The following is a 25,589-nucleotide window of genomic DNA, read 5'->3' as shown; positions in this document are numbered from 1 at the left end:
GTCTGCACTGACGGGAAGCTACAGTCAGGACAGTGAGCAGGAAATTCAACCCAACTCCTCCAATATTGGATACAAGCATACTAACCACTAGATTAAATATTTGTAATGCCATGTCCCAGGTTACATAGTTCCTAAGTGGTTCTACCTGAAGTGTTGTGCCAAGAATGATTCTGATTGTAGACAATGACATAGAGGTGCGAAACTTTACTAGAACATCTGCTGTAAAGGATGGGGAAGTGTGTGCTGCTGTGCTCCCTAAACACTGCATTGGGCTCAAAACAGAGCTTCCCCAACTTCAGTGTATACATACTACAAAACACATAGTTGCTTCACTGAGCCTGGCATGGATCTAAAGATTATGTCTTATATGCACAATCGCTGGTCTGAAAATTCCAGAACGCAAGTCAAATCCAGTACCCTACCTGTTATTGTAACCAAAATACAGGTCACATCTATTTGTTTACATATGACCTCTGGTTGTTTCAGGATGCAGTTACAGAACAGAGACTGTATGGTTTACAATGCCTAAAATGTTTACTGTTTAGACCTTTGTAGGGAAAAAAAAGTGCCGATCCATGTACAGAGTGGACTTGGTGGCATTCCACATTTGCCTGGATGGTCTTAACATTCTAGGTGGGCAAGCCGCATTCCTCATGGTGAACAATTAATCCGGGATCTCTGAGAGGGGTGGGGCTAGGTGTGCTTTTAGCATGGTATCTTAAATGATGGGTATTACCATTCCAGAGCACTGCTTCTCAAGTATTGGTGAGCAGAAGAAGCACTTGAGGTAGCTGTTCCAACATGTGGTCCAGGACTGCATGCCTGGGGTATAACCTGGCAGCAGAAGAAGCCCAGGGCCCAGTCCAAAACAACACAGCCAGGCCCCTGCCATCAAAGGCCAGGACCTCAGCTTTACAGAAAGTTGTTTTTTTAGACATCTGCATCAGCTCAGGTGCTTGCAGAAGGATGATTCACCGGAATGAGTCATGACAAAGAAGTACAACCAATACCAGCAATCAGCTCCTTACCAATAAACATGATCTTACCACCAAATGCTCCCCTCACATCCTGATTCACCTAACCTCCAAGCAGCATGAATGCCATCAATCACGGAGGAATAAAGACAAGCTTCCCCAGAAAAATGCACCATTGCTAAGAATTTTCCTCTTAAAAGCATAGAAAAGTTACACAAACAACTATTACTAAACCATTTGAGGCAAACTGGAAGGTTGTTTTTATTTTCTGACTGTGGTTAGCATTGTCTGAAAGACTGTCAAGATAGATAACTTGATTTCATTCAAATGAAAATTTTAAAATCATCAGGTGGGCTGGGCATTTGATGCCCAGTGGGATATTTGTATCCCATATCTGCGTTTGGATTACAGCTCTATTGTCGTTTCCAGTTTTTTGCTAATGCAGAGGTTGAGCAGTGAGAGACCTGAATTGAACAAAGCTTCTGGCTTTGTTCTAGCCCCACCTGGTGCCACTGCAAACATTTTGATAGTGAATAAGCAGATGGAACACTCTCTCTCTCTCTCTCTCTCTCTCTCTCTCTCTCTGAAAACCAGGTGAACATCAGAGGGAAGAGCTGGAAGGATATGGACAAATTTGCCTCCAGGGTGGTGAAGAAGCCGGATGTTAAACTAGGGGAATCTCATATCAGAGATTCCAAGTGCAATTCCAAGTTTCAGCTTTGGCTCTAGCTCCCCACAATTCGAATTTCCTGCTAATGCATACCCTGTAAGATCTGAATTGCTCAGGTTTCCCAGCCCTCATCTCATGGGAAGGGAACCAACTGTGACACCTGTATTTCCTTTTCTCTTCATTCATTCCATTCTTCTCTGTCTCTCTTTCTCTTCTCTCCCCACTTCGTTTCTCTCTCAGTGACATCATCATCTTCAATTGTCATCATCAAGGAAGCTAGGTAAATTGCTCAGTGTCAAAATTCAGAAAATTTGAATGTTGGCGTCATATCTCTGTTGGCCACAAGATGGCAGGGCTTCAACATATTTCTGCAAAGACCGTACTGGCATCCTCATCCTGTGAGTTAATGGGTGGTAGTAACTTAAGCTTGACTCTTATGAGATTTCAGACTTTCCTAAATGAAATGCATCTGTGCTTCAAGGATTCATATTTTATAGTTTCTAAATATCAAGAGTTAGCCACTCATGTAGTATCGTTGGGAAGACAAAGAGGGAGCCCAGGACACACAGCAGGTCAGACTAACTCTATCCTGCAGCTCTTGGCTAGCACATGCAAGGATGGAAAACCCTTCTAACAAATACTCGTCAACAATGACAAGATCTAGGTTTCAGTACAGACAAGCTAAGAACAGCTCTCCATGCTGCCTTCCCAATAACTAATGTACAACCTCCTTCTTGGTTCCTTGGAGATAACATGGTAATGATGTACAAATACCCTCAGACTGCAAGACCTCAGCAGCTTGGTCTCTAATCCTACTGGCCCCCCTCTTTCATATCCTTTGGCGTTTCCCTTTCTCTCACTTAGATAAAACATTCTTTCTATTCTCACCTTTGAGCACAATCTCATAACCATCAATATCTGGGCAGAAACCCAGACTCATCTGGCCCAGGTTCCACAGTTGTAGGCATCTGTGGGCGGGGGCACAGATAGGAGCTTTCTCTCTCTCTGTTCTTCTGCTTCTTGAGTAAATAAATCAAAATTTAAATAATAGAAATGAAGAAAAACAAGCAATCTCAATGTCAAAGTATATGTAAAACATTGTGGAAAGAAGGTAAGTATTTTCCTCCACATTTTAATGTTTATATGGAGATATATATATATATATAATTAGGCATATAAATATTTTTAGCATAAAATGGGATCATACAATTATACATAGTGTTGTGTGGTCTTCAGTTGTTCTTCAATAATGTCATATTTATCTTTCAAATTGTTACAAGCAATTTACTCTTTTATTTGTTGCATAAAAGTATGGGTGATAAGATAAATTCCTTTATATTCTAATTCTGTTATTGGTAAGATAAAACTTGGGTTAATTTTTCAAAAACAGGTATTAATTTATTTGAAAGACAGAGCAAGAGAGAGAGAATCTTCCATTCAGTGATTCACCTTCCAATTGACTTTGTTAGCCAGGTCTGTGCTAGACCAAGCTAGAAGCCAGGAATTCTATCTAGGTCTTCCATGTAGATGGCATTGAGCCAAGCACTTGGGCCATTATCCATGTCATGTCAACCCCATTACTGGGAAGCTGGATTAGAAGTGGAGCAGACAAGACTTGAGCTGGCATTCCAACATGAGATGTGATTGTCCCACGTGGTGGTTTAACTTATCGTACCGCAACTCTTGTCCCCACATTCAGGGTTAGGATGGGAACTCTATGATACTAGAAGCTGTCATTGACTTAGAGCAGAAGAGCTACATAGACAGTGAGCACTATATCAGTCAAGTAAATGATACTAATAATGAAAATTGCTAATACTTTGTCAACATTTTTCTTGGTGCTGGAAAGTGTTTCCAGTTGTTTATATGTATTCACCCGTATGATCCTTGTCTCAACCTTGTGAAATAGGTACTATTGTAACCACACTCATCTTTCAGATTTTTACTCTGAGCCATGAAAAACCAAGCACATTGCCCAAGGTAAGTGACATTGCCAAAATGTAATGAGCTGACTCCAGAGACTGTGTGTGCTAATCACTGCACTACCTGTCATTATTTCCTGCGGGAGATACTTTGTTTGGACCTGGTTGCCAAGGACCAGGACTGGTTGTCATCGACCTAATTTAATAGAAGTTCCCATTGTATGGCAAACTCCAGCTGATCCTAGCTTCAGCTCTCTGTGCAGCTCTAAATTAAGCAGTCAGGCCAACAGAAGATACAGAGCACTTCTGAGGAACAAAGTGAGGAAAGGTCCACTGGATTGAAAAGAAAAGCAGGGGGAAAAAAAGAAGCTAAAAGGGGGAGAATGAAATAATGAAGAGGAATACTGCCAGGCACCTGGCCCAGCAGAGAGCCCCTGAGGTGAGCGTGCCAAATCCTAGCAGCTCCAAACCCAGCTCCCAGAATAGCTGGAAGGAGGCAAGCTGCCAGGCAGCCACTTATTACAGCCAGAGTTCAGAGCACTTAATGAGAGGCGTCCGGTTTGTATTCGCAAGATAGCAGGTGGAAATATGTGGTCAATTGCAATGAATTGGCATGCCCTAAAGTGGGCCAACCCTTGCCGGAAGTCAGGTCTCTTACAGGTGGAAATCTAATCTTTCTCTCCTCTGAGTGCCTGCTATCTTTCCAATTGATTTTTGTGTATGACATCCCTATGTAATAGATTCTCAAATGAAATGAGAATATTTCTTCTTTGTAATGATTGAGTGGAAATGCAAAAGGGATCAAGCCAGCAGGCTTACATACTGAGTATATGGAACACTCAGGACAGCCACCCATCCACCAAAGGGAGTTCCCCCAGCTATCCTGATGGCATCTGAATAGGGAGCATGCCCATGGAGGCTGGCAGAGGCAACCTGACACTTGTGAGGAGAGGAGCAAGATGACCCTGGGAATTGATGAGCTGTTTTTTTTTTCTTCTGCCAGGAATCTCTATTTTTTGCTGCTAGGTCTCTTCAAGACCTTCCAGGATCATGGGCTGCAAATTGGCTATCTCAATGTGTGGGGGTATTTACCACTGCTTTTTAAAAAGCTAAGTAATGTCACAGGTACTCTCGCTGTCCCCCCAGAATCTCTCAACCTTGCTAGTGCGCCTGACCTCCAGTTGCTGTACCGCAGCTCCTGCCCCGTATTCCCTGGCAAGTCATCTTTATAAAAATCCTGACCTTAGGGTTGGCATTGTGGCATAGTGGGTTAAACTGCTACCTACGATGACATTGGTATCCCTTACAGACATCAGTTTGAGACCCAGGTGCTCCACTTCCAATCCAGCTCCGTGCTAATGCATCTAGGCAGGCAGAGATGACCTGAGTGGTGGGGCCCCTGCATTCAATCAGAAACCCAGAATTTCCTGGCTCCTACCTTCAGCTTGGCACAGGTGCAGCTGTTGCAGCTGTTTGTGGAGTGAACCAGTGGATGGAATATTTTTCTGGCTCTACCTTTCTGTAACTACCTTTCAAATAAGCAAGACAAAATCATTAAAAAAAATCTCTGCCTCCAATTTGGCTTATCAGGATTCTAGCCTAAAACATGTAAGAGAGAAATTATGAAGTGCTTTATCTAAACCTATATGAAAACACAGTTTACTGAGCATGATGATATGCATCTAAATCAAGTTTTTATTTGTATTGGGGTAATTTTAGCTCCTTCCTCTCAGGAGACATCTAGAAAAGTTATCACAATGGTCAGGAGAGAAGATGCCATTGGCTATTAGTGGGCATAAAGCATGAATTAGGGTTTGAATGTGTTCCCCTAAAAGCATGTGTTACAAACTTAATCTTCAATGAAGCCACTTTTTAAGTGGGTCATGAGGTTTCTGTCCACAGGAATGGATTAATACCATTCTTGTAAGTGGAAGTTCATTACTTTAGAGTAGGCTTGTTACTAAAGGAACACTTTTTTTTTTTTAGAAATTCTGATCTCAATCAGTTATTAAGGACAATGCATGTAATGCTAACATCTTTAAAACTACTCAAACAAATTTGTCTTATGATTTAAGAAACTAGAAAAATTTAGGTCTGGGCATTGTGACACAGTGGATCAAAATGCCACTTGGCCTCAAGTCCACATGCCTGCTAAGGCAGATCCATGTAGACAGCAGGTGATGGCTTAAGTAGCTGGGTCATTGCCACTCATCTGAGAGACCTAGATTGAGTTGTAGTCTGATGGCTTCAGCTTGGCCCAGTCCTGGCTATTGTAGGCATTTGGGGAGTGAACCAGCTGATGCAAGCTCTCTTCAGGCAGGTGAATCTGAACTGAGTCCATGACTCAGCTCTGTCTGTCATCAAATCCCTCCTGTAGGGACACAGCCTGTCTCACCAGGTCTCAGTGTTGCCTCATGGGTCAGAGCCCGATGCTGACTCTGCCACTTCTTGGTTGGGCAGACTCACTTGAGTTCCATAATTTTTCTATGTCTCAGTTTTCCTGTCTTGCAAATTGTGTAGAGTAACAAGGTGGGGTAAATTAGAAAATCTTAAAATGTGCATGGGATGGAGGTATGTTGCCATGGAGACGTAGGTCCTGGGATGCTGATACTGGTCCCAAAGGGAAAGATGGATCAAGATCACTCCAGCTGGCTCCTGGCCTAATGCAGGAAACTCTGCACACTGTAAAAGGACAGAAGAAACATGCTGTGCAAGCTCTCTACTATGAACCAAAGATTGTAGTGGGAGGTACAGCAAGTTCCAGCAAGAGAAATGAGTTCTATTATCTCAATAGAAAAAAAAATTGATTCTTGGAATAGTAGAAATGGATGAGTGTAACTATTCAGGGTGAATGCAGTTAGCATGAAAAACTACAAGGTCCAAGGGGTAAATAGCCTATTTGGACACTGAGCAAAACATAGCAATAACTAATTCATCATTGATGTCTGTAGAAACCCAATGAATGGATAACTGCTGCTGCTGCTGCTGCTGCTGCTGGTGTGTGTGTGTGTGTGTGTGTGTGTGTGTAGAGAGAGGAGAGAGAGAGAACAATTTTAGGTATACTAGATTTTAAATTCAGAAACCAATTATGAATTACAGCAAAAGAGCTTTATGTAATCTTGTTAAATTTTGAAACTTTAGTGAGTTCTGTTTCAATTTTTCCAACAAACCTGAGACTAAGCTTTATGAGGAAGAATCCTGAAATGAGTCCCCAGGTATGTTCCATTCATCTCATCCGAAGTCTTTTATACAGAGACATATGGCCACTAATTAGGGCAGCCATGTCATGAGGATGAAAACATACAAGATTTCCAGGAATGACTGGCTAGGGACTCTAAATAGACAGTAATGCTCAGAGACCGATAACGCCACATTAGGCCAACTGTCAGAACTGGGGTTTATAAATGGCAAGATCAAAAGACATAGACTGGCCTAAAGCATGAGCAGGTGTGGAATCTGCAAAACTTCCAATCATCAGATATATGAAATTTCAAGATTTTGTCTTCAATACCTTGTTAAAGTGGATGTTCTCCCATTAGAAATAGTATTGATATGTGGTATACACAATTATAAAGGACCTTAATTTTTTCTCCTTTTAAATGGGAATTAAGCAAAGTAGAATCAGAATTTCAAAATGTGTAGGGCTCAGATAAAAGTATATATGTAAAGCAAACTTGTATAGAAAGTGACTATTTTATATATGTCAAATATTAATAATAAAACACAAATTGTGATCAACCAGGCAGAGAGGAAACTAAGTTATATCTGCACTTCAATTGAAAAATGACATGGCAAGGTAATTTGACTGTTGTGAAACAAAGAGGAAACTGGAATATTCATTAAAAAAACTTCAGAAAAAACTGTAATCAAGATATGGGAAACCAAAATTTTGTGACCACTTGGGGACCAAACCAGTGGATGAAGGACTTCTTTCTGTCTCTGCCTTTCTCTCTCTGTGACTCCAACTTTAAAATAAATGAGTAAATAAAAAAATAAATCTTCTAAGAAGAGAAGCATTTTTATAAAATATGGAAATGGCAAAGTATTTTAAATTATTTCTGCCATTACTTGAGTATGGTTAGAAATGAATAACATTCCTCATAAACTAATAACTCCACTTGTAATGGAATAAATGATCATGTTCTCAGATTTGGAATATCAGAAAGATCAGTGAACAATAACAAAACAGCCCTGAAATAAATTGTGCTGGTTTGAATCAGAAAGAGAAAAGACATTTTATTTCCATATGTTATAGAGTCAAGGTATGTATAGATGTGTGTGTGTGTGTATGTGTGTGTTTGGAGGAAAAAAAATAATACATTTCTTATTTCCCTATGGTAGGTTAATGGAGATATCTTCCTAGCTTCATTATTCCAATATAGATATCACTTACTTCTCTCAGAGATATTTTAATTGGTGTTAGTTTCTAATGAAATTCATAATCCTGAGGGAAAGTTAAACTCATTGAAGGATCCTTCTAGCTCACCACAGAATACTAAGCAACTCAAATGCTTACAATATTACACAGAAGGAAATTCATTTGAAAGGACAGACGAAAAAATAAATGTACTGTGTATTATATGGAACATATTTCCTGCGTCCGGCACAATAGCTTAATCGCTAAATTCTCACCTTGTGAGTGCTGGGATCCCATATGGGTGCCAGTTTGTATTCCAGCTGATCCACTTCCCATCCAGCTCTCTGCTATGGTCTGGGAAAGCAGCAGAGCATGGTCCAAGGCCTTGGGACCCAGCACCCACATGGGAGACCTAGTAGAAACTCCTGGTTCCTGGCTTCAAATTGAAACCTGACATTCAGAAAGAGCACAGTAAATATTTCTCAAATAAATTAACAAGTTACTGAAAACTCATGCCAAGTTAACTTGCTTTATTTTCCAGTAGTCCAGAAAGTATTCAAAGAACAATCAAATGCTACAAATAGGACCCAGAAACACAACTGAAGGGGCTCATATAATCAAAATTGTAACAATTGGAGCATCAAAATAATAGTTCCACTAATGGGTAATGATATGTTGAAGGAAACATGTCAAGGAGATCGTTTAGTAATGGCATTTAAAATAGAATGCCAAAAGCACAATGCGCGAAAAATGACAATATATTAAAACTTTTTCCTGTGGAAAAGCAAATTACAGATTAGGAGGTATTATTGTAAATCACAAATCCAGCAAAGGACTCATTTCTAAAATAAGTTTAAAAATTCTTAAAGCCCAGTAATTAGAAGGCAAATAACTCATTTCAAAATTATGCTTCGACGCTATAAACTGCTAAGTACTAAAATTAAAATAGACATGAGACAGCTGAATAATAATCTATAGCCATTTTAAGGTGTATAGAACCTGGTTGTATATAAACTAATAATTGAAATGTCAGTGAAAAAGTCACAGGATGTGGTTCAGAACTTACATTCTTTTTTTTTTTTTTTTGACATATTGGTTACTCAATACCATGTCAATTAATTCCATAACGTTATAAATTGTTATTGATGTTATGTTGGGGCTTTTAATTGATCGGGATGATACTTTGCTGGCTCTACCTTCACACCAGAGATGGTCTCCCCAAGAAACCGTTGAACTTATCTGGACAATAAGATGCTGGACTTTATGCTTGGTAAATGCTTGCAATGAAAGAATCTCAACTGAATTTGAACTGTGGTTATGCAACAAGGTGGAGGAATCCACCATGGGGGGGAGGGTTTGGGGAGGGGTGGGAAGGAATCCCAGTGCCTATAAAACTGTGTCACATAATGCAATGTAATCAATTTCAAAAAAACCCTCAATTGCCTCCATTTTCTACTTAAAGCAGCAGATGAAGATAAAACTCCAAAGACGTCTGAGGAAAGGGGCTCAGATACATCAATGTTAAGATGAATATACAAGGATTAGTCATCACTGTGGCATGAGACACAGAGAATGGCCACAGACTTGGCATATATTGATCCCTGATTGGATTTCACTCAATGCATCCTGTAAGCATATGGCAAATGTTTACCTTTACATTTTTCCACATTATCAAACAAAACTAGTGGAACTTCCACATTTGATTGGTTTTCTCAAATTGCACCTTTCACAGATATTGCCTGATTCCATTGTCTAGCCTTCTCTTGTCTTTTTATGAGAAGAATGCTTCAGGCTTCCTTTGGTCATTTGAATATTCTAATAAACAGTCGTGGTTTTCTCATTTTTTTCTTGTAGATCTTTCTACAAAGACATTTTTAAACCTTTCCTTATTTTTTTTGAAGAAAAAAAAAAACAATTTAGCATCAGTGGTACTGCCTACATGTCTTCAGACAATGGTTGTTTAGATCCCTTCCTCACAGACTTGGGGATAATATTAGCTTTTAAAACTTAGCATGAAAATTGGTGTGATTGATTTGAAGTATAAATATCAATGCAATACTCTCATACCTCTCAACAGAATGCTTAACAATTGAAGGAGTGCATTTTTGAAGCACGTAATTAATGTTTTAGCACTTTTTACATAACATCTGAAATCATCAGCATCACTAAGTTGTCCGTAATGAAGTATTCATAGCCCCTTTTTAAGTGACACGTATGTGGATGCTATTTGTGACCTGGACACTATTAATGTTGCATTGCTTTTTTTAATGCAAGGGGAAGTATAGGAGGAAGGATAGGAATGATCAGCAGACATCATATCCATTAGTAAACAATATGTCATACTAGCCATAAATTGTGTCAGATTTTGTTCTTTTTTTTTTTTTTTTTGCTAAGCTAAGTGACTCCTCATGAAGGATTAACTACTAATTATAATTGGTTGAGAAACTAGCTCTAAGGAAAAGGTAAGTAAGTAGATAATAACAATACTAGAGATGGTTACAAACAAAAACATTTTAGCAGTTCAATGGCTAAGGCATCACGTATAAACGATTTCATAAATCTCATAATTTAAGGGTTTTATGCCTTTCATTAAAGTTTTAGAAGAATTAAAGAAAACATCTACAGCAAAAAAAACTAGTACACAATATCAAAAAATATCAGAAAGTGATCATGGCCTTTATAATTTAGAATTGTTTATCCTACAGCCTGTATGATAAATACAGAATCATATTTTCTATACATGGTTTCTTATTCCTGAAAGCAGATGACTTTGTTATAAAATGTATATGCTGTAATATAATATTCTTCTTTGATTTACTTAAAATCATGTAAAAAAGTAAAAACAATAGGTATTTTAATAGAAAATTTTTAGGGATACAGGAGGAGTAATGGGGTAAAAGTCTCCAAGCAAAAGCCACACTGACCTTCTGTAAAATATTTCATTGCTTTTCATGTGTGACAAGAATAATAAATCTTGGCAGGTCCCATGCTATTCCCTTGAGGACTATCAGTCATCCTCATTTTTAAAGACACAGAATTTATGAATTTGTCAACATGTCTTTTAGATGAGAAACTAGTATTTATGAAGAGGAAAAAAGGTGAAACAAAACCCCAAGTATCCTGAAAATGAAAATGCTGCCTGCTGTTACCTTAAGAACATATCATATATAATCTGCTGTTCTTACGAGAAGGGAGTATGTGATATACAGGTGACAAGCTGTTTGGTTGTCACTGTGCTTTTTAAATGGAATACAGTCTGGAAATCAATGACTTGAGGTTCCCTTCTGCCTTCTGTATAAAATAAGCTATTTGTTGCTGAGCAGCCCCCACACATTCCACTGTCTTAACAGTGAAATTGCTGACAACCTTGCAGGCTGTGTCAGTGGTAGAAGCCAGGACTAACCCCCTTTGAATTACATTAGAGTTGGTCCCTGCGGGACAGAATTGAGCTTCATTGGTAACAGCGCTATAAGAGTTCCATCTGACTCCTCATTAAACCTCTCACAGGGATTCCAGCTATTTCTCTGTGACTGCTCTTGGTCCCTTTCCCATATAGGAGATAGATGTGAACCACAAAGTGTGGATACATTTTTACATATTTAGGAAATGATGACTTTTCCTGGAAAAAAAAGGCCACTTTCAAATGTCTTAAAAAAATTTCATTTTATGACCACTGATCACTATATTACTGTTTTCAAAGGAAGCAGAGAGCTTCATTTTTATTTATAGGTATTCATTTTTAAATGCTTGTCTTGTGGCATGAAAGAGATTCAGTTTCCTAGGTGTTTAGCTTTTCTGGGGAAAGTAGTTGTCGAAAATGACCTCAGCTTTTGTTCTCTAATAGAATGTTGTGGGAAAAAAAAATCAAAACAGACATGTGGACACAATTTAATCAAGCATAAATTGTTACACGTACTCTGTGTTGCCTGTGCCATTCTTCTTGATTTGGATTCCTTAAAATATCAGAAGAAATACTTTAGGAGTATTGGAAAACCAATCAATAGGTCAAAGAAACATGCAACACAGATTGAGAACTCCCTCTACTAATGAAAAAGCATTTATGATCTTCGTGGGAGTCTCCACTAAGGAAATTCATCAGACTGTAAATGTCTTTAAGTGAAAAAAAAAATCCATTTTATCCAGCACTAGCTATACAAAATTCTCCTCTCCAGCAAAATTCTTCTCTCTAGAGAGGAAATTTTGTGTGATTATGGGATAGAATCTTCAGTCTTGAGGCTGTGAAATCACAATGTTACTAATCAAATATTAGTTATGCTGATTATTAATGCTTTATTGGGTAATGCCTTACTAGTTCGTCTTTAATGGTACCATTCTCCCAAAGTGATCCTTCTGTAGATCTGTATGAGGGCAGAGAGAGCTAGGCAACTCATGATGGAAGTGCTAAAGAAAACCTAAAAGGATATAATGAAATATGATGACTAGATTCATCATTGTGGAAGTTTGTCTTGCATTTACAAGAAGAATCTATGGCCTGAATTACTTTTGAATTTCACACATACAATAGGCAAGCCTATACCCATACATATTCATACACATATGCACGCATACACATGAACATCTTCAGATGAAGGACCTTCAAAAAGTTTATGAAAAATGTATACTATCAAAAACCTGCATGGATTTCAAGCTTTTGGCACCAAAGTAAACATCTTTCTGTTGCATATTTCCCCAAATGCCTGCCACAGTTGGGCTGTGCTTGGCTGCAGCCAGGAGATAGGAATTCTGTCTGTGTCTCCCCCATGAGATGATGAACCCCAACTGCTTGAGCCAATACCTGCTCCCTCCCAGAGTGTACGTTATCAAGAACCTGGTGTCGTGAGCTGAGCTGGGACTCCAGCCCAGAGACTTTGAGATGGGATGAAGATGGCCCACGTGACATCTTAATGCCACACCAAACTAATCTTTTTATTTTCCATGAACTTTCAAATCTATAATTCACAACACAGGCATATCCTCTTTAAAATTTAATGCCATTCAAAAGAAGAATTACTGGCTTCCTATGAGGGTGACTTTGCCATTATCCTCTACTCATTTTTGGAAGTGAGTGGGAATAGAATATTATTTTCAGGAACTTCTAAACTAAAGGCAAATATACCATATCAAAGTATCTACACATGTACTCCTAAGGATATAGTTACCAGGTATTCCATGATCCTGACCCAGAGAAAGGGAAAATGAGCTATTTTCTTTTCCTTTCTTTCATTTTTAAAAAGAGATTTATTTAATCTTTATCTGAAAGGCAGAGACTGAGAGAGACTTCCCATTCACTGGTTCAGTCTGCAAATGGCTTCAATGACCATGGCTGAGAGGATCTGAGGCCAGGAACCAGGAGCTTCCTTCACGTCTCCTCCATAAGTGCAAGGGTCCATGGACTTGTGCTATCCTCTGCTGCTTTCCCAAGCCATAAACACGAGCTGGATCAAAAGTGGAGCAGCCAGGACATGAACCTGTGCTCTTATGAGATACAGGCACCACAGGCAAAGGCTTAGCCCAGTATGCATGGCATCAGCTATTTGCCAAAACATAGGGAAGAAGAAACAGACCAACACAGGAGGACCAACAGCACTGAAGTTTGTGTGTTAGGGAAAAAAAGTGAAAAAAAGAAAAAAAAAAGCTGCTGAGAGATAACACCAAAGGTAAAACTCATAAAAATTCAGGCTACTGTTCTCTACATTATGAATATGAATATTTAGCACACATGCCCAGTCCAAGGCTTTCACAGATGATTAATGTTTGGTCACTGCTTCTCTAGCAAAAGGCTGAGTAAATGTAGCTACGGTTTCATTTTTTTTTTTTTTAAAGATTTGTTTATTTGAAAGGCAATGAGGGAACGTGAGACAGCACATTCCCCTTCATTGGCATCTACTGATTCACTCCTTAAATGCCCCTCACCGGCTGGCAGAAACTCAATCCAGGTCTCCCACTCGGGTGACAGCAGTCCAATCACTTGAGCCATCACTGTTTTTCCACCCCGAGGATCTGAATTAACAAGAGCTTGAGCCAGGAGACTGAGGTGGGAATTGAGCCCAGATGCCTTGCTTTGAGATGCCGGTTTCATCCATGCTAGGCTCAGCATTCACTCCAGCCCTGGGTCTATGAGACAGCAACATACCTGTACCTGGACTCCTACATCCATGACCAAGGTGACCTTTCCTGTCTCCTGGTGCCCACACATGCCTCAGTGGTCAATCAGAAGTTCCATTACTGGCAGGACACAGCAATGGCAACTTACATGATAATAAGAAGTGATTTATACCTGAACAGTGCACCCATAGTTTATTTTGACAGACTTATCTTTGAAAAAAAATGCCCATACCAACAAAAGGAACAGATTTAAGTAGATTTTGGATGCATAGCTTCAAAGTCCTTGCTTAGGGTTCTAAAAAGTCTCAGGTTAATTATCCCCAGACAATTCCAAATTGTTAAAATGTCTATTTTACACATGCATGTCAAATCAGATTTTCTGGTTCTATATTCAGTTTTAGGCTATCTGACAAATATGTATCAGACGGTGTATGAAACATGAAAGCTACTAATCTCAAATAGAAAATGTACAGAATTCTGTTACTTCATTCTAGATAACAGTGGGGTGAGTGTTGGGGTGGAGAGAATGGTCACGGATGTAAGAGGGGCGGGTGGTGGGAAAACCTATCACACACACACAGTGGTATTCACACAGACTCTTACATACATATTCAGTCTCACACCCACCTAAGCTCATACTTTCACACACTCATGCTCCCACATGCTCACAATGTACTCACACACATACGTGTGCGCTCACGCTGACATGCCTGCACACACTCTCATTGCTGTCACACTCACTCACACACATACACTCCAATCAGCATCACCCCAATGTCACTGGTCCTTTATAATAACTTCAGCTGAGGGTAGACTTAGGGAAATCGATGAGGGAATGAAATCTGGCCTCCGGGATACTCTAGAGTTGTTCAGGAAACCCTGCTCAACTCCTGAGCCCCAAGACAGAGGAAGGGGTTGAGGCAGAGCCTGGAGAGGGCTGTCCAGCCAGCCAAGGCTGCGGGCAGACCCTGGCGGGCGGCTCTTAAAGCTGCCGTCACTCTTACGGTCCGCAGACCCACCAAGACTGCATCCCTACTGCCAGGGGGCCGCTGCCTCTTCCTCTGCGCTTGGACCCCGCACCTCCTCCGGCAGGCGTGGTGGCAGTGGCGGCGCTAGAGCCTCGCCCACTCCAATCTCCACCCTCTCCATGCTTAGCCATTAAAGCGCCGCGGAGCCTGGCACGTTCCTGGAGGACTCCCGAGCGTGGAGGAGGACAGGGAGACAGCGCAGGGGAACTGAAAAAGCAGTATGCATCCGCCGGGAGTAGCTTGGTCGCCCACCATCTGAGGCTGCAGCCCCAGTTCGCCTTTGTGAGCAGCCGCCTGGGAAGTCCGCCAGCTCCCGCGGAGCTCCTGGGTCCCAGCTCGCGCTGCGATGGGGCACCTGCCCAAGAGGGCGCACGGCGGTCGTCGCCTTCTGCCTCTGCTCTGGCTCTTTGTGCTACTCAAGGTAGGGGAACGTCTCCACCCCCAGCCTCGAGTCGGGTCTCAGCCGCGCTCTGGTGTCCGGGCTCTGCCTTGCTGAAGCGACGCGCCCCGGGCGCGATGGCCGCGCAGTTGGATGCGCGCTTTGTTGTCCCTGTGTGCGAGGGTTCTGGGGGTCTGGAGGAATGGGAGTGGGAGAATAAGAGAAGTTTGTTGACTCTGGCTTTCGTCCTTTTGTGCTCTTTCACCGAAGCTCAAATCCTCATCAAAGGTGGGCTTGGAGGGTAGCGCTTTTCGGGCAAAATGAGGTCACGTTCCCTTCTGGTCCCTACTGCGCCCCACCGCTACTGCTTCACCTCTCGCCCCCCTCCCCCCGGAGCGTGCTGCTGCTTTGTCTTAATTTACCCTCGGCTGCATTCACACGCTGGGGGCCGAGCCCCCGAGCGGGATTTTTGGTCCTCGGGAGTGGGTGGAGGGCAGGTTTTCATGTAATAGAGTCAGGTGGAGCACGGAGTGGACTTCTCTCCCTGAGTCTTACTTCCATCCCGAGAATCCCTTTTAAAAAGTCTCTGGACTTTCTTCACCATATTTACAGAACATGCTCCCGTTACTGTAGAGATGGGAAAACACAGATATAGAATTCCCTTTTTCTCCTTGGGGTTTTAGTTGAAGACAAATGACAGTTGACTTTGCAAATCCGAGTTCGATGGCCATATCGTCCATACGTTGTTTGAAGACTTTTCAGTTAGATCTTTTCTTGGATCGTGGCGTGGAGTTGTGAAGTGATGGTTTATCCTTCGGATTCTTAGTGGATCCACTTCAAGTCTGTCGTTAATTTGTCCTTCCTCTTCTCTGGAAAGCTTACTCGGGGCTGTCTACAGGTGACTAGGAGCTATCCTTTCAGCACCACGCTGGTATACCTAAACCAGGAGAAAGGTGAAATGGGAAGGATGCAAATGTTTCTTTAGCCAAGAAACACTTCTCGGTTACAAGCCACATTCGTGATGAATGTCTGACAGACTACAGAAGAGCCGCACCAATGGATTAAGGACAGCATGAATTTTAAGTACTCCACATTTGATGGGAAATGGGAGAAACAAGAATAGAGTGCATAAATGAAATTCTATATTTTATTTAGTATCACATCCATCTGAAAATTTAATAGTTGTAGCTTAAATCTGTTAAGTAATGAACTCAGTCGTGTAATTTCATTGCAGGGGTTGTTTGTCCTGCACACCCCAATATGTTAGACTTCCCAGGTTCTCCACTACTCTGTTTTTCGAATTCTGCGATGACTATGCAACACTTCTTACGGACCTGAAATGAGAAATGAAACCTGCATATACTCTACTGATTAACAAAGACTTCTATAGATGTCATCTGCTTTAAAAATAACCATTGTTTGGGCCTGGTGTGATGGGCTAGTGGCTGGATCCTCGCCTTGCTCACGCCAGGATCTCGTGTGGGTGCAGGTTCGTATCCCAGCTGCTCCACTTCCCATCCAGCTCCCTGCTTGTGGTCTGGAAGGGCAATAGATGATTGCTCAGGGCCTTCGGACCCTGCACCCACGTGGAAGACCCTGAGGAGGGGCATAGCTCCTGGCTTCAGATTGACTCTGCTCCGGTGGTTACTGCCACTTGGGGAGTGAGATGGTAGGCATCCTTCTGTTTGCGAATCTGCCTTTCCCATAAAAATAAGTAAATCTTAAAAAAAGAAAAAATACCCTAATCATTGACACAAATTCGGGGTTTTACTTGAGTTCTTCACAATGAATGAAATGAAAGGATGGTTGGTTCTCTTACGGGTGTAAAATGCTGCAGGTAAAATACGTTAAATAAAATGTTTTAAAAAAAGACAATAAAAAGTCACAATGTCCACCCAAAATTCAGTATGAGGTTGAGAAATTGTGGTCAGTGATAGAGTAATGGCAACAATAACGACTATAACCAGAGCTTCATCTTGTTTCACATACTAAGTATATCCTTGAACTCCTGTAGCTAACTGTCAATTATGGTAACTGTATTTAAAGAAGCACTATGGCAACAGGAAGGACAGTTTTATAAAAGACATCATTGCTTTTCATTTTATGTACATGTTGTATCTGTATCACCTGAATATATATGTATATATATGAATGTATGCAAATATGTATAAATATGTACATATATTCAGAAATATATATATACATATATTTATATATATATGTATATATATATTTGTATATATATGTATATGTATATATGTATATGTGTATATGTATATGTATATATATGTATATATGTATATGTATATGTATTTATATATATACTTGTATATATATGTATATATATATGTATATGTATATGTATATATATGTGTGTGTGTGTATATATATATATATATACATTTTCCACTGTGGACCAGGATTCTAATGATTTCACATATGCTATTTTGTGTAATCCTATTTTGTTACAGTTGACAAGAAATGTTCAAAGTGGTATATTAGGTATATTTAAGTGATCCGATATTACATGGTGCTGGGCACATGGTAAACTTCGTTTTACTTTGAAGATGCCTTTGAATGTAAGGTTCTGAATAAGTGCCAGTAAAATAGATATGACTATGCAGGTGATCACAGTACTATAAAAATGAAATTTCACAGTTAAATATCAATTAAATTTCAAGTTTGCAACAGGATCTCAATGATAAAACCTGAAGTGCTGAATCAGAATTAAATCATCCCTCTCTCTCTCTCTTCCCTCCAAATAAACATGCAGTTTTCCTTATGGCCAATGCACTTTTCATGGCCCCATATGAGTATCCTCCGTATCAAAGTGAAATTTTCTAAAGACTAGAAGTCAAATAAACTCAACTTTGTGGATTAATCTGACCCCTGGCTTAGAGATGACCATGTTTGATCAAGCATCTCAGGATATCTAAATTGTCCACTGCACATTATGTTGATAGTATCTGCCCCAGTCCCATGCTGCACAAAAAATGTCTATGTTGTTTATGCTTCATACGTTATTAGTTATGAAAATTTAAATCTAACACCAACATTGATGTATATATAAAATAGGAACAAAATATAACTCTTTTATTGAATGGGAGCCTACAAATCCCAAACTTCTATTAATTGAAGTCAGGTGTTTGCCTGATGTGTCTTTCTCTTGGGCATCATCCAATAATTTCCAGTGAAAGCAGTGCACCTTTAGCTTGTCTGTACTAAACATCTCCTTGAAAGTGGCCTTCTGTATTAGTTCATTGGATATCAAAGCTTTTGATGACTAAGAAGCAAATTGCAGAATATGACAACATAGGAATTTTGAAGTCTTCCTTCCCTGAAATATTATTTATTAAACAATAAACTAAACATCAGTTTGGTGTGTGTCCTTCTTTCCTGTCTTCTCCTTTTTTACTTTCTATTTAAATTTGAAAGGGACATTTTAAAAGATTTATTTATTTTATTTGAAAGTCAGAATTACAGAAAGAAAGAAGACAAACACACAGAGATTCTCTTTGCTGGTCCACTCCCTAAATGGCTGCCATGACCAGAGCTGGCTGGTCTGAAGCTGGGCGCTTGTTACAGGTCTCTTACATGGTTTCAGAGGGCAAGCATTTGGACCATCCTCTGGCACTTTCCCAGGTCTTTAACAGGGAGCTGAATTAGAAGTGGAGCAGCCTGGAAACAAACTGGCCCATGTGGGATGCTGGTGCTGTAGGTGGAAGACTAGCCTCATGTGCCACCATGCTGGTCTTGAAAGGGACTTCACATTTTTTCAAAAGAGGCTTGCATTCAGTCATAAAAAGCATGAATGTTGTGATATGGCTATATTACTGTTATTCATGGGAAATATCCACTTTCCACAGACTGTCGTACTTCCTTGTGGTCCCAGATTTCTGTCTGCACTTGTGTCTCCTAAGAAGGTCTAGTTTCTGGTCGAGGGTTCATCCATATATTATGCAGTTTTGAGAGACAAACTACAATCCTTTTATATTTCTGGAGGAGCCTGGAGTCTCCCACACAGTGACATTTTCTTCCCCTGACTCCTCTGTCAGTTAATTTCCATGATAAGTGATATTGTCAGCGTTTTAGGGAGCCCTTTTTACATGTTGGAGTGGCTCGAGGGGCTGTGTTTCCACAGGTGATTGGGTGATAATGTTCCCACCATGAACATATTTTTGCTTTTCCTCTTTGCTTTATGCAAAAGCACTGTTGTATGAAAGAAGACAAAGTCCACATTATTCCTCCTTGTGACTTTGGCAAGTAGAGAAGGCACATCTGCAGCCTGAGGTGATCAAAAGTAATATGAGTTCCACTGCATTTTAAAATGCAGCCCTGTTTGTAATGTGTAAACAAGCAAACGGAAATTAAACTTGTAATCACATTCGCCCCCAAGTTTTATAAATTTAACTCGAATTTGATTCTTGAGAATTTTTGACATGCTGTTTGATTTGATGCAGTCGGGGCACCTGTAAAAAGCACTCTAATTGGTAGCAGTCAGTACAAGAGAAGACTTAACAGCAATGAACATTGGTGTGCGTTTCTCATTTTCTTCTTAATTTAATACCTTCAGACACAAAGTGGCTGTGCTAATTTTCAGAAGCATAGCCCAGTGCAATGAGGAGCTTCACCATAAAGCACTTAATGCTTCCAATTAATTACCCTGGATATGTTACAATTGTTTTTTAAATAGAAAAGGTCTGCTGTATTTTTATTGTCCGTAACACTAACTATGGATTTAGTGTTAGGCATTTTACAGAAACTTGATAATAAATATCAATTAGATATCAAATATCCAGCACCATATAGTTTCTGAGAATTACGAAATATTGCAAAATTAACTTGTGAGCATTCTTTAAGTAAAACACGAGAAAATTATCATGTGATTAAACAATTATAATTATAGTACACTCACAAAATGTAGTAAAAATTCCACCAATCATGCTTGTTTTAAGATATTACTGGAAGAGAGAAGTTGGCAGGTTCCAAATGCAATAAATAAGCAGAAAAAATTTCCTGACCTATTTATGCTGAAAAATGTACTTTGCCCCATAAAATGAATAAGTATAATATGTTAATAAAATTCTTAGAGAAAAACTGAAATGGTTTTAAAAATCCGTAAGTCAAAATATATGTTATTTTGATCAAAGATGTAATATTCTCAGTTGCTAATTTTTTCATCAGTGTTTAATGACATCAGCTTAAAAAACAGCAGTTGACATAGCATGAGAAATAATATATATATACACACACACACCAATAACCATGCAGACAAATGGTGTTTCTGCTTTCTGGTCCACATCACCTCACTCACATGACTGCTACTATCCAGAGTTAATCAGCATTCTTTGTAATAGAAATGCTACTAATTATTTGACAAACATCCTTAACAGCTGTAAAGTTTTCTAAGCGTTAGTGTTGAATATATCTGTGGCATTTACTTCAGGGTCGGAACTCAGTGAGTTAAAGAATTGTTTTTCGGTGGTCTTAAATATGAGCTCATCTGCTGAAATACATATGGGAGAAGCTTCTTTGTGCCCTAGTGTCATGGAATAAAATGAAAACGAAGTTAATGTGGAGTAAGTGCAGACAGCAGGAACATGGATGGAGTGGGGTGGGGCTGGATATAGCACCGAGTCCTGTCCTCGTCTCTCTGCTGCTTCGGACTCACACAGCTTCCATATGGTTTCTGTCAGCCATTTAGAGGACTGTATGAATAACCTGCTTACACATTTCTCCTAGAATCTGCTACCACTTGTTTTCTCACCAAACTTGTACTACATCTCCAGAGCATCATCCTTAGATTTATTTCCCCTCTGCACATAGTTCTTTCAAATGTATTTCTATGGGTAGAAATATTTCTTATCCTTATATCAGAAAAATCATCTTTAAGTCTCTCAGAATTGAATTCTGCTGCGAAAGATTTCTTCTGTCCTTAGGTATTCGAGTTATTTTAAAACCAGTGCCTTTTTCTTCCATATTGTAAAGCCACCAAACAAGCAGGAAAATATTTCAAACAAGGTTGGAGAGTTTTTGTGATGAAAGGTTTTCCCATGCCTTTTGGTCATAAAATTGAGTTGAGAGAAAAATGATATATATTTAGATTTTTTTCTTCCAGAGAGAACCAGATCTGGATATGGAACTTTAGGCTTGAGAGTTATATTAATATTTAAAATATACCTGGTAATTTCTGTAAGAATATTGGGAAAATAAATATTCCATTGATAAATAGTGAGTGTGTATCTTTACCAAATACTCTCCATTTACCTTTTTTTAAGTCTTCTTATCTTGGAAAGGCAGATACACAGAGAGGAGGAGGGACAGAGAGGAAGGTCTTCCATCCGTTGATTCACTCTTCTAGTGGTCGCAACAACTGGAGCTGAGCCAACCCAAAGCCAGGAGCCAGGAGCGTCTTCCGGGTCTCCCACGCGGGTGCAGAGACCCAAGGCTCTGTGCCATCCTCAACTGCTCTCCCAGGCCACAAGCAGGGATCTGGATGGGAAGCAGGGTTGCTGGGATTAGAACCGGTACCCATATGAGATCCTGGCGTGTTCAAGGCAAGGATTTTAGCCACTAGGCTATCGCACTGGACCCTGTCTCGTATTTAAATTGATAGCATTTCTACATTTACTGGCAAATTAAAGAAGCAAGAATTAAATATCTGTCCATTGTAAAGGTTTAAAAACTGGAGTTACATCTGTTACTGATAAGGCATCAGTCAATGCAATGTGTTTGTGTTACCCCGTTTAACTGTTTTCTAGATTACTGAGACTTCTGTTTGGACTTTGTCTGTATGCCTACTCACTTTTTAAAATGACTAATTTTCATCTAGGTGAGAAAGCATCATGAATTTATTATGTGCTTCATACTGTTTCTTTATTAATCTTCCCTATTGTCCCTGTTAAACACACAGGAATTTCTGTTCTTTGTTCTCTTTAAACTTAATGTGTACAAGTGCTAACACTGGGCCTGTGAACGGACCTACGTGATGAGTTCTTAATTCTGCCCATAGGAGCGTTTAACTGGCCAGAGTGAGTCACACACCAGAGATCCAAAGGATTTGCTGTGCCCTAGGCATCTTTGGCACTCTCTGACGTCTGATTCCTACTTCTTCTGTTTTCTGAATCAAGTTTTTAATTTTATTAGCTCTGACATTAACTCCTGCTTTTGGATCTTGGCTTTAATTTCTGACAAATTTCTCCTTGTTTTTTTAGTTTCCTTGAAAGGCTATACATTTTTGGCTTATTAATCTTTCCTCAATGCTAAAATGACACCATTGAGAAACTACTTTTCTTATCCAATGCTAAGAATGCCTGTTGGATTCCAGGATGTCTTACTGCCCCATTCCAATCAGTGCATCAAACACTTATTGATTCAATGGTATGTTCCAGGAACTGTAGTAAATATTGTAGATACCAGCAATGAATGCCACTTTGTTGAATTCCAGAAAATGACATAGTGGTAACATAAGCTCAGGAAAAACAAAACATCATCTAAATGTGATCAGGGTTTTCAATAAAACCAAACAGGTGATGAGGTTATTTGGGGAACTATCTGGTGGTCTAGGAGATGATTTTTTGCAAGATGAAATTTGTTACATTTAATAGCAGGTACATGGATAAAGAAAACTACATAGGCAAAATTCCAATCCTGTGATAATCGTGGCAGTGTTTAGGAAGATGCAAATGTACAGGATATGAAGCAACAGGACCCAAATCAGGGAGCCTTGAATGTGCTGTGGTTGAAAGTAGGATCTTTATTCTCTAGGTAAAGTGGAATTAGTGAGGGGTTGGATCCAAGGCACATGTGGTATTGAATTTGCATTTTAGGCAGAACTCTTTATGTGTAAGACAGGCTATCCCAAAGGTGAAGCAGGCCTGGAAGCAGTTGCACTATGAGGTTATTACATGACCCAATTAAGACATGATAGTTGAAGGAACTAGAGGAAGAGAGCCAATGTTGGGAAATAATGAAATTGACAAAACTGATTAGATATGGGAAATTGGGAAGAGAGGGGAGTCTAGGGTAATTTCCAGATATCTGACCTTTTTGCATGCAAGAAAAGCATTCTTAGGGTAGCATCTGTACTGGAAACTCACCATTTCCCTCAAGATGAGCTGATTTCATCCTCTTAAGAAGCTTCCCTCTCTGGACAGGCCATTTTGCCCTTCACCAGAAGATAACTGGTAGAGGGAGAAAGCCATGCATTTTCTCAGCTATCCTCCATCCAGGGCAGGTTTTGACAGGCAGTGTCTTCATACTTTCTTTCAGTTCTATACTCAATTCCTCTTAAAAGAGAGACAGTATGATTCCCATTCCCCAAACAGTCCTTTTCTTTTGTCCCTCAGTGTCAGTTGCATCTTAACTGTCTCCCCAAGTGAATACTTTCTTATTCCTGCTTTGTATTGTTATTCCTGCTCCACAGTTTTGCCAAAAATTCCTTCATGACATTCTGTGCTATTTCCCTTCTGAGTGTCCTGTTGAGGCCACAGTGGATAAAGAGCATGGCAGGTTTGGTGTGAGAGTTTTGGTTAGAGGAGATGGCAGGCATGTAGTGTGAAGGAAGTGCTAGAGGAGAAGAGCAGTGAGCCAGGATGGGGTCTTGAGGAGCACCCGCAATTAATGGCTGGTAGAAAACAAACCTGAAAGCAAATCAAGAAAATCCAAAGTCTGGTAAAACATCAAGCAGAAAGGTCCAGTTAGCTTAAGTTTGGGAAACATTTGAATTGTAAAACAGACAAGCTACTGGAGCAGAGGAGCTCTAGGGGCTGAAGAGTAAAAAGGTGGCTGCTTGCTTATTAAGAGTATAGATATCAGGTCAGAGACTTGATTCCAATCTCAGTGCTCTCAGCTGCGACACTTATCAACAGGAGAATATCAAGAAAATGGTTTCACCACACTGGGTATCCTTTTGGTAATCTACTGTCCTTATCTCACAGGATTATTGTCAGGAACAAATGAGATGATGAACATGAAGTACTTGGAACACTGCATAGATTGCACTAAACACCTAACATGTTAGGTACAAAAATCAAGAAAAGGAAAATAGTAGTGCAGCAAAAATAGACTAAAAAAAAAAACATGTGGGAAGCAGAACAGTAAATATATGTTTAGAGCTGCATTTCCCAAAACGTGCCCCACAGAACATTTTAGAGTGAATTGTTATGTCCACAGATGTTATTAACAATAAGTAATTCTATAGTGAGATGAATTAGGGATGTTATCCATTTAACTTTGTTTTCATTGGTGTGTTTATTATTTGTGTGTTTGCTTGCAGCATGGTTTCTGGGAACCTTTAACATGTTACATGGACTGTGTCCTCCAGAGGGGAAACAATGTGTAGCATTTCCTGAATATAATCGATTGAAGTATCCTTTTTCTATAAATGATTTATGGCAACAGTGAATTACTACGAGAAACAACATTCATGCATATACTCCAGATGCCTGTTTTCTTTCTTTTAAAAAATAATAAATGTACTCTTAGCAATAAGGAAAATATAGTAAGAAGATCAACTCTAAATATCAATCAGGAAGAGTTACTTGGAAATCAACCATTCCAACCCTGTTATTAAAGACTGGTGTTCGGGCAAAATCTTAATAGGAAGAAAAATTTGTCCAAATTCTATTTTATACATTATACTAACCCTGGGTTTGGCAATCGTACCTATAAGCTTCTTGGACTTTTAATTTATGGGAGAAACATTCATTTCTTAAAATTAAAGACTTTAGTGGATACATAAAATTGAACACATTTATGAAGTACCCTGTGTATTTCAGTACATGAATAGACTGTGCCATGTTTTCAGACATTCAAACACATCTTTAGGGTGAAAACATTCAAAATCCTATCTTCTAATTTTGTGTTGTTTTTACAGAAAAATATACAGTACATCAGCATTGAGTTATTCCACTGTGTAGTAGAACTCCAAAACTGCTTACTGTTATCTAACTGTAATGTAGTACCCATTAATCAACCTTCCCAATGACCCCTTCCCTTTCCTGCCTCTGCTAATCATTATTATACTTTTATCTTGTATGAGATCATCTTTTAGATTCTGCTTTCAAAAGTGAGATCATGCAGTACTTGCCTGTCTGTGCTTAAATTATTTCACTTAGCATAGTGATCTCCTGTTCCACTTACGTTATTGCAAA

General features: G+C 39.6%; 1 protein-coding gene across 2 annotated transcripts in view; it reads left to right on the top strand.

The window, feature by feature from the left end:
• Positions 1–14,423: 14,423 nt before the first annotated feature.
• PTPRO (protein tyrosine phosphatase receptor type O) overlaps positions 14,424–25,589 on the top strand; it is a 178,473-nt gene continuing 167,307 nt past the window's right edge. For both annotated transcript variants that reach the window (XM_058655923.1, XM_004592590.2), the window contains exons 1-2: positions 14,424–14,533; positions 15,184–15,477. In XM_058655923.1, the coding sequence (XP_058511906.1) occupies positions 15,403–15,477 (75 nt within the window). In that variant the 5' untranslated portion in view covers positions 14,424–14,533; positions 15,184–15,402. The remainder of the gene's footprint in view (positions 14,534–15,183; positions 15,478–25,589) is intronic.

The sequence above is a fragment of the Ochotona princeps genome, chromosome 27 (genome assembly GCF_030435755.1).
Source record: "Ochotona princeps isolate mOchPri1 chromosome 27, mOchPri1.hap1, whole genome shotgun sequence".
Taxonomy (NCBI): Eukaryota; Metazoa; Chordata; class Mammalia; order Lagomorpha; family Ochotonidae; genus Ochotona; species Ochotona princeps.
This window is presented reverse-complemented; position numbering and strand designations above follow the sequence as displayed.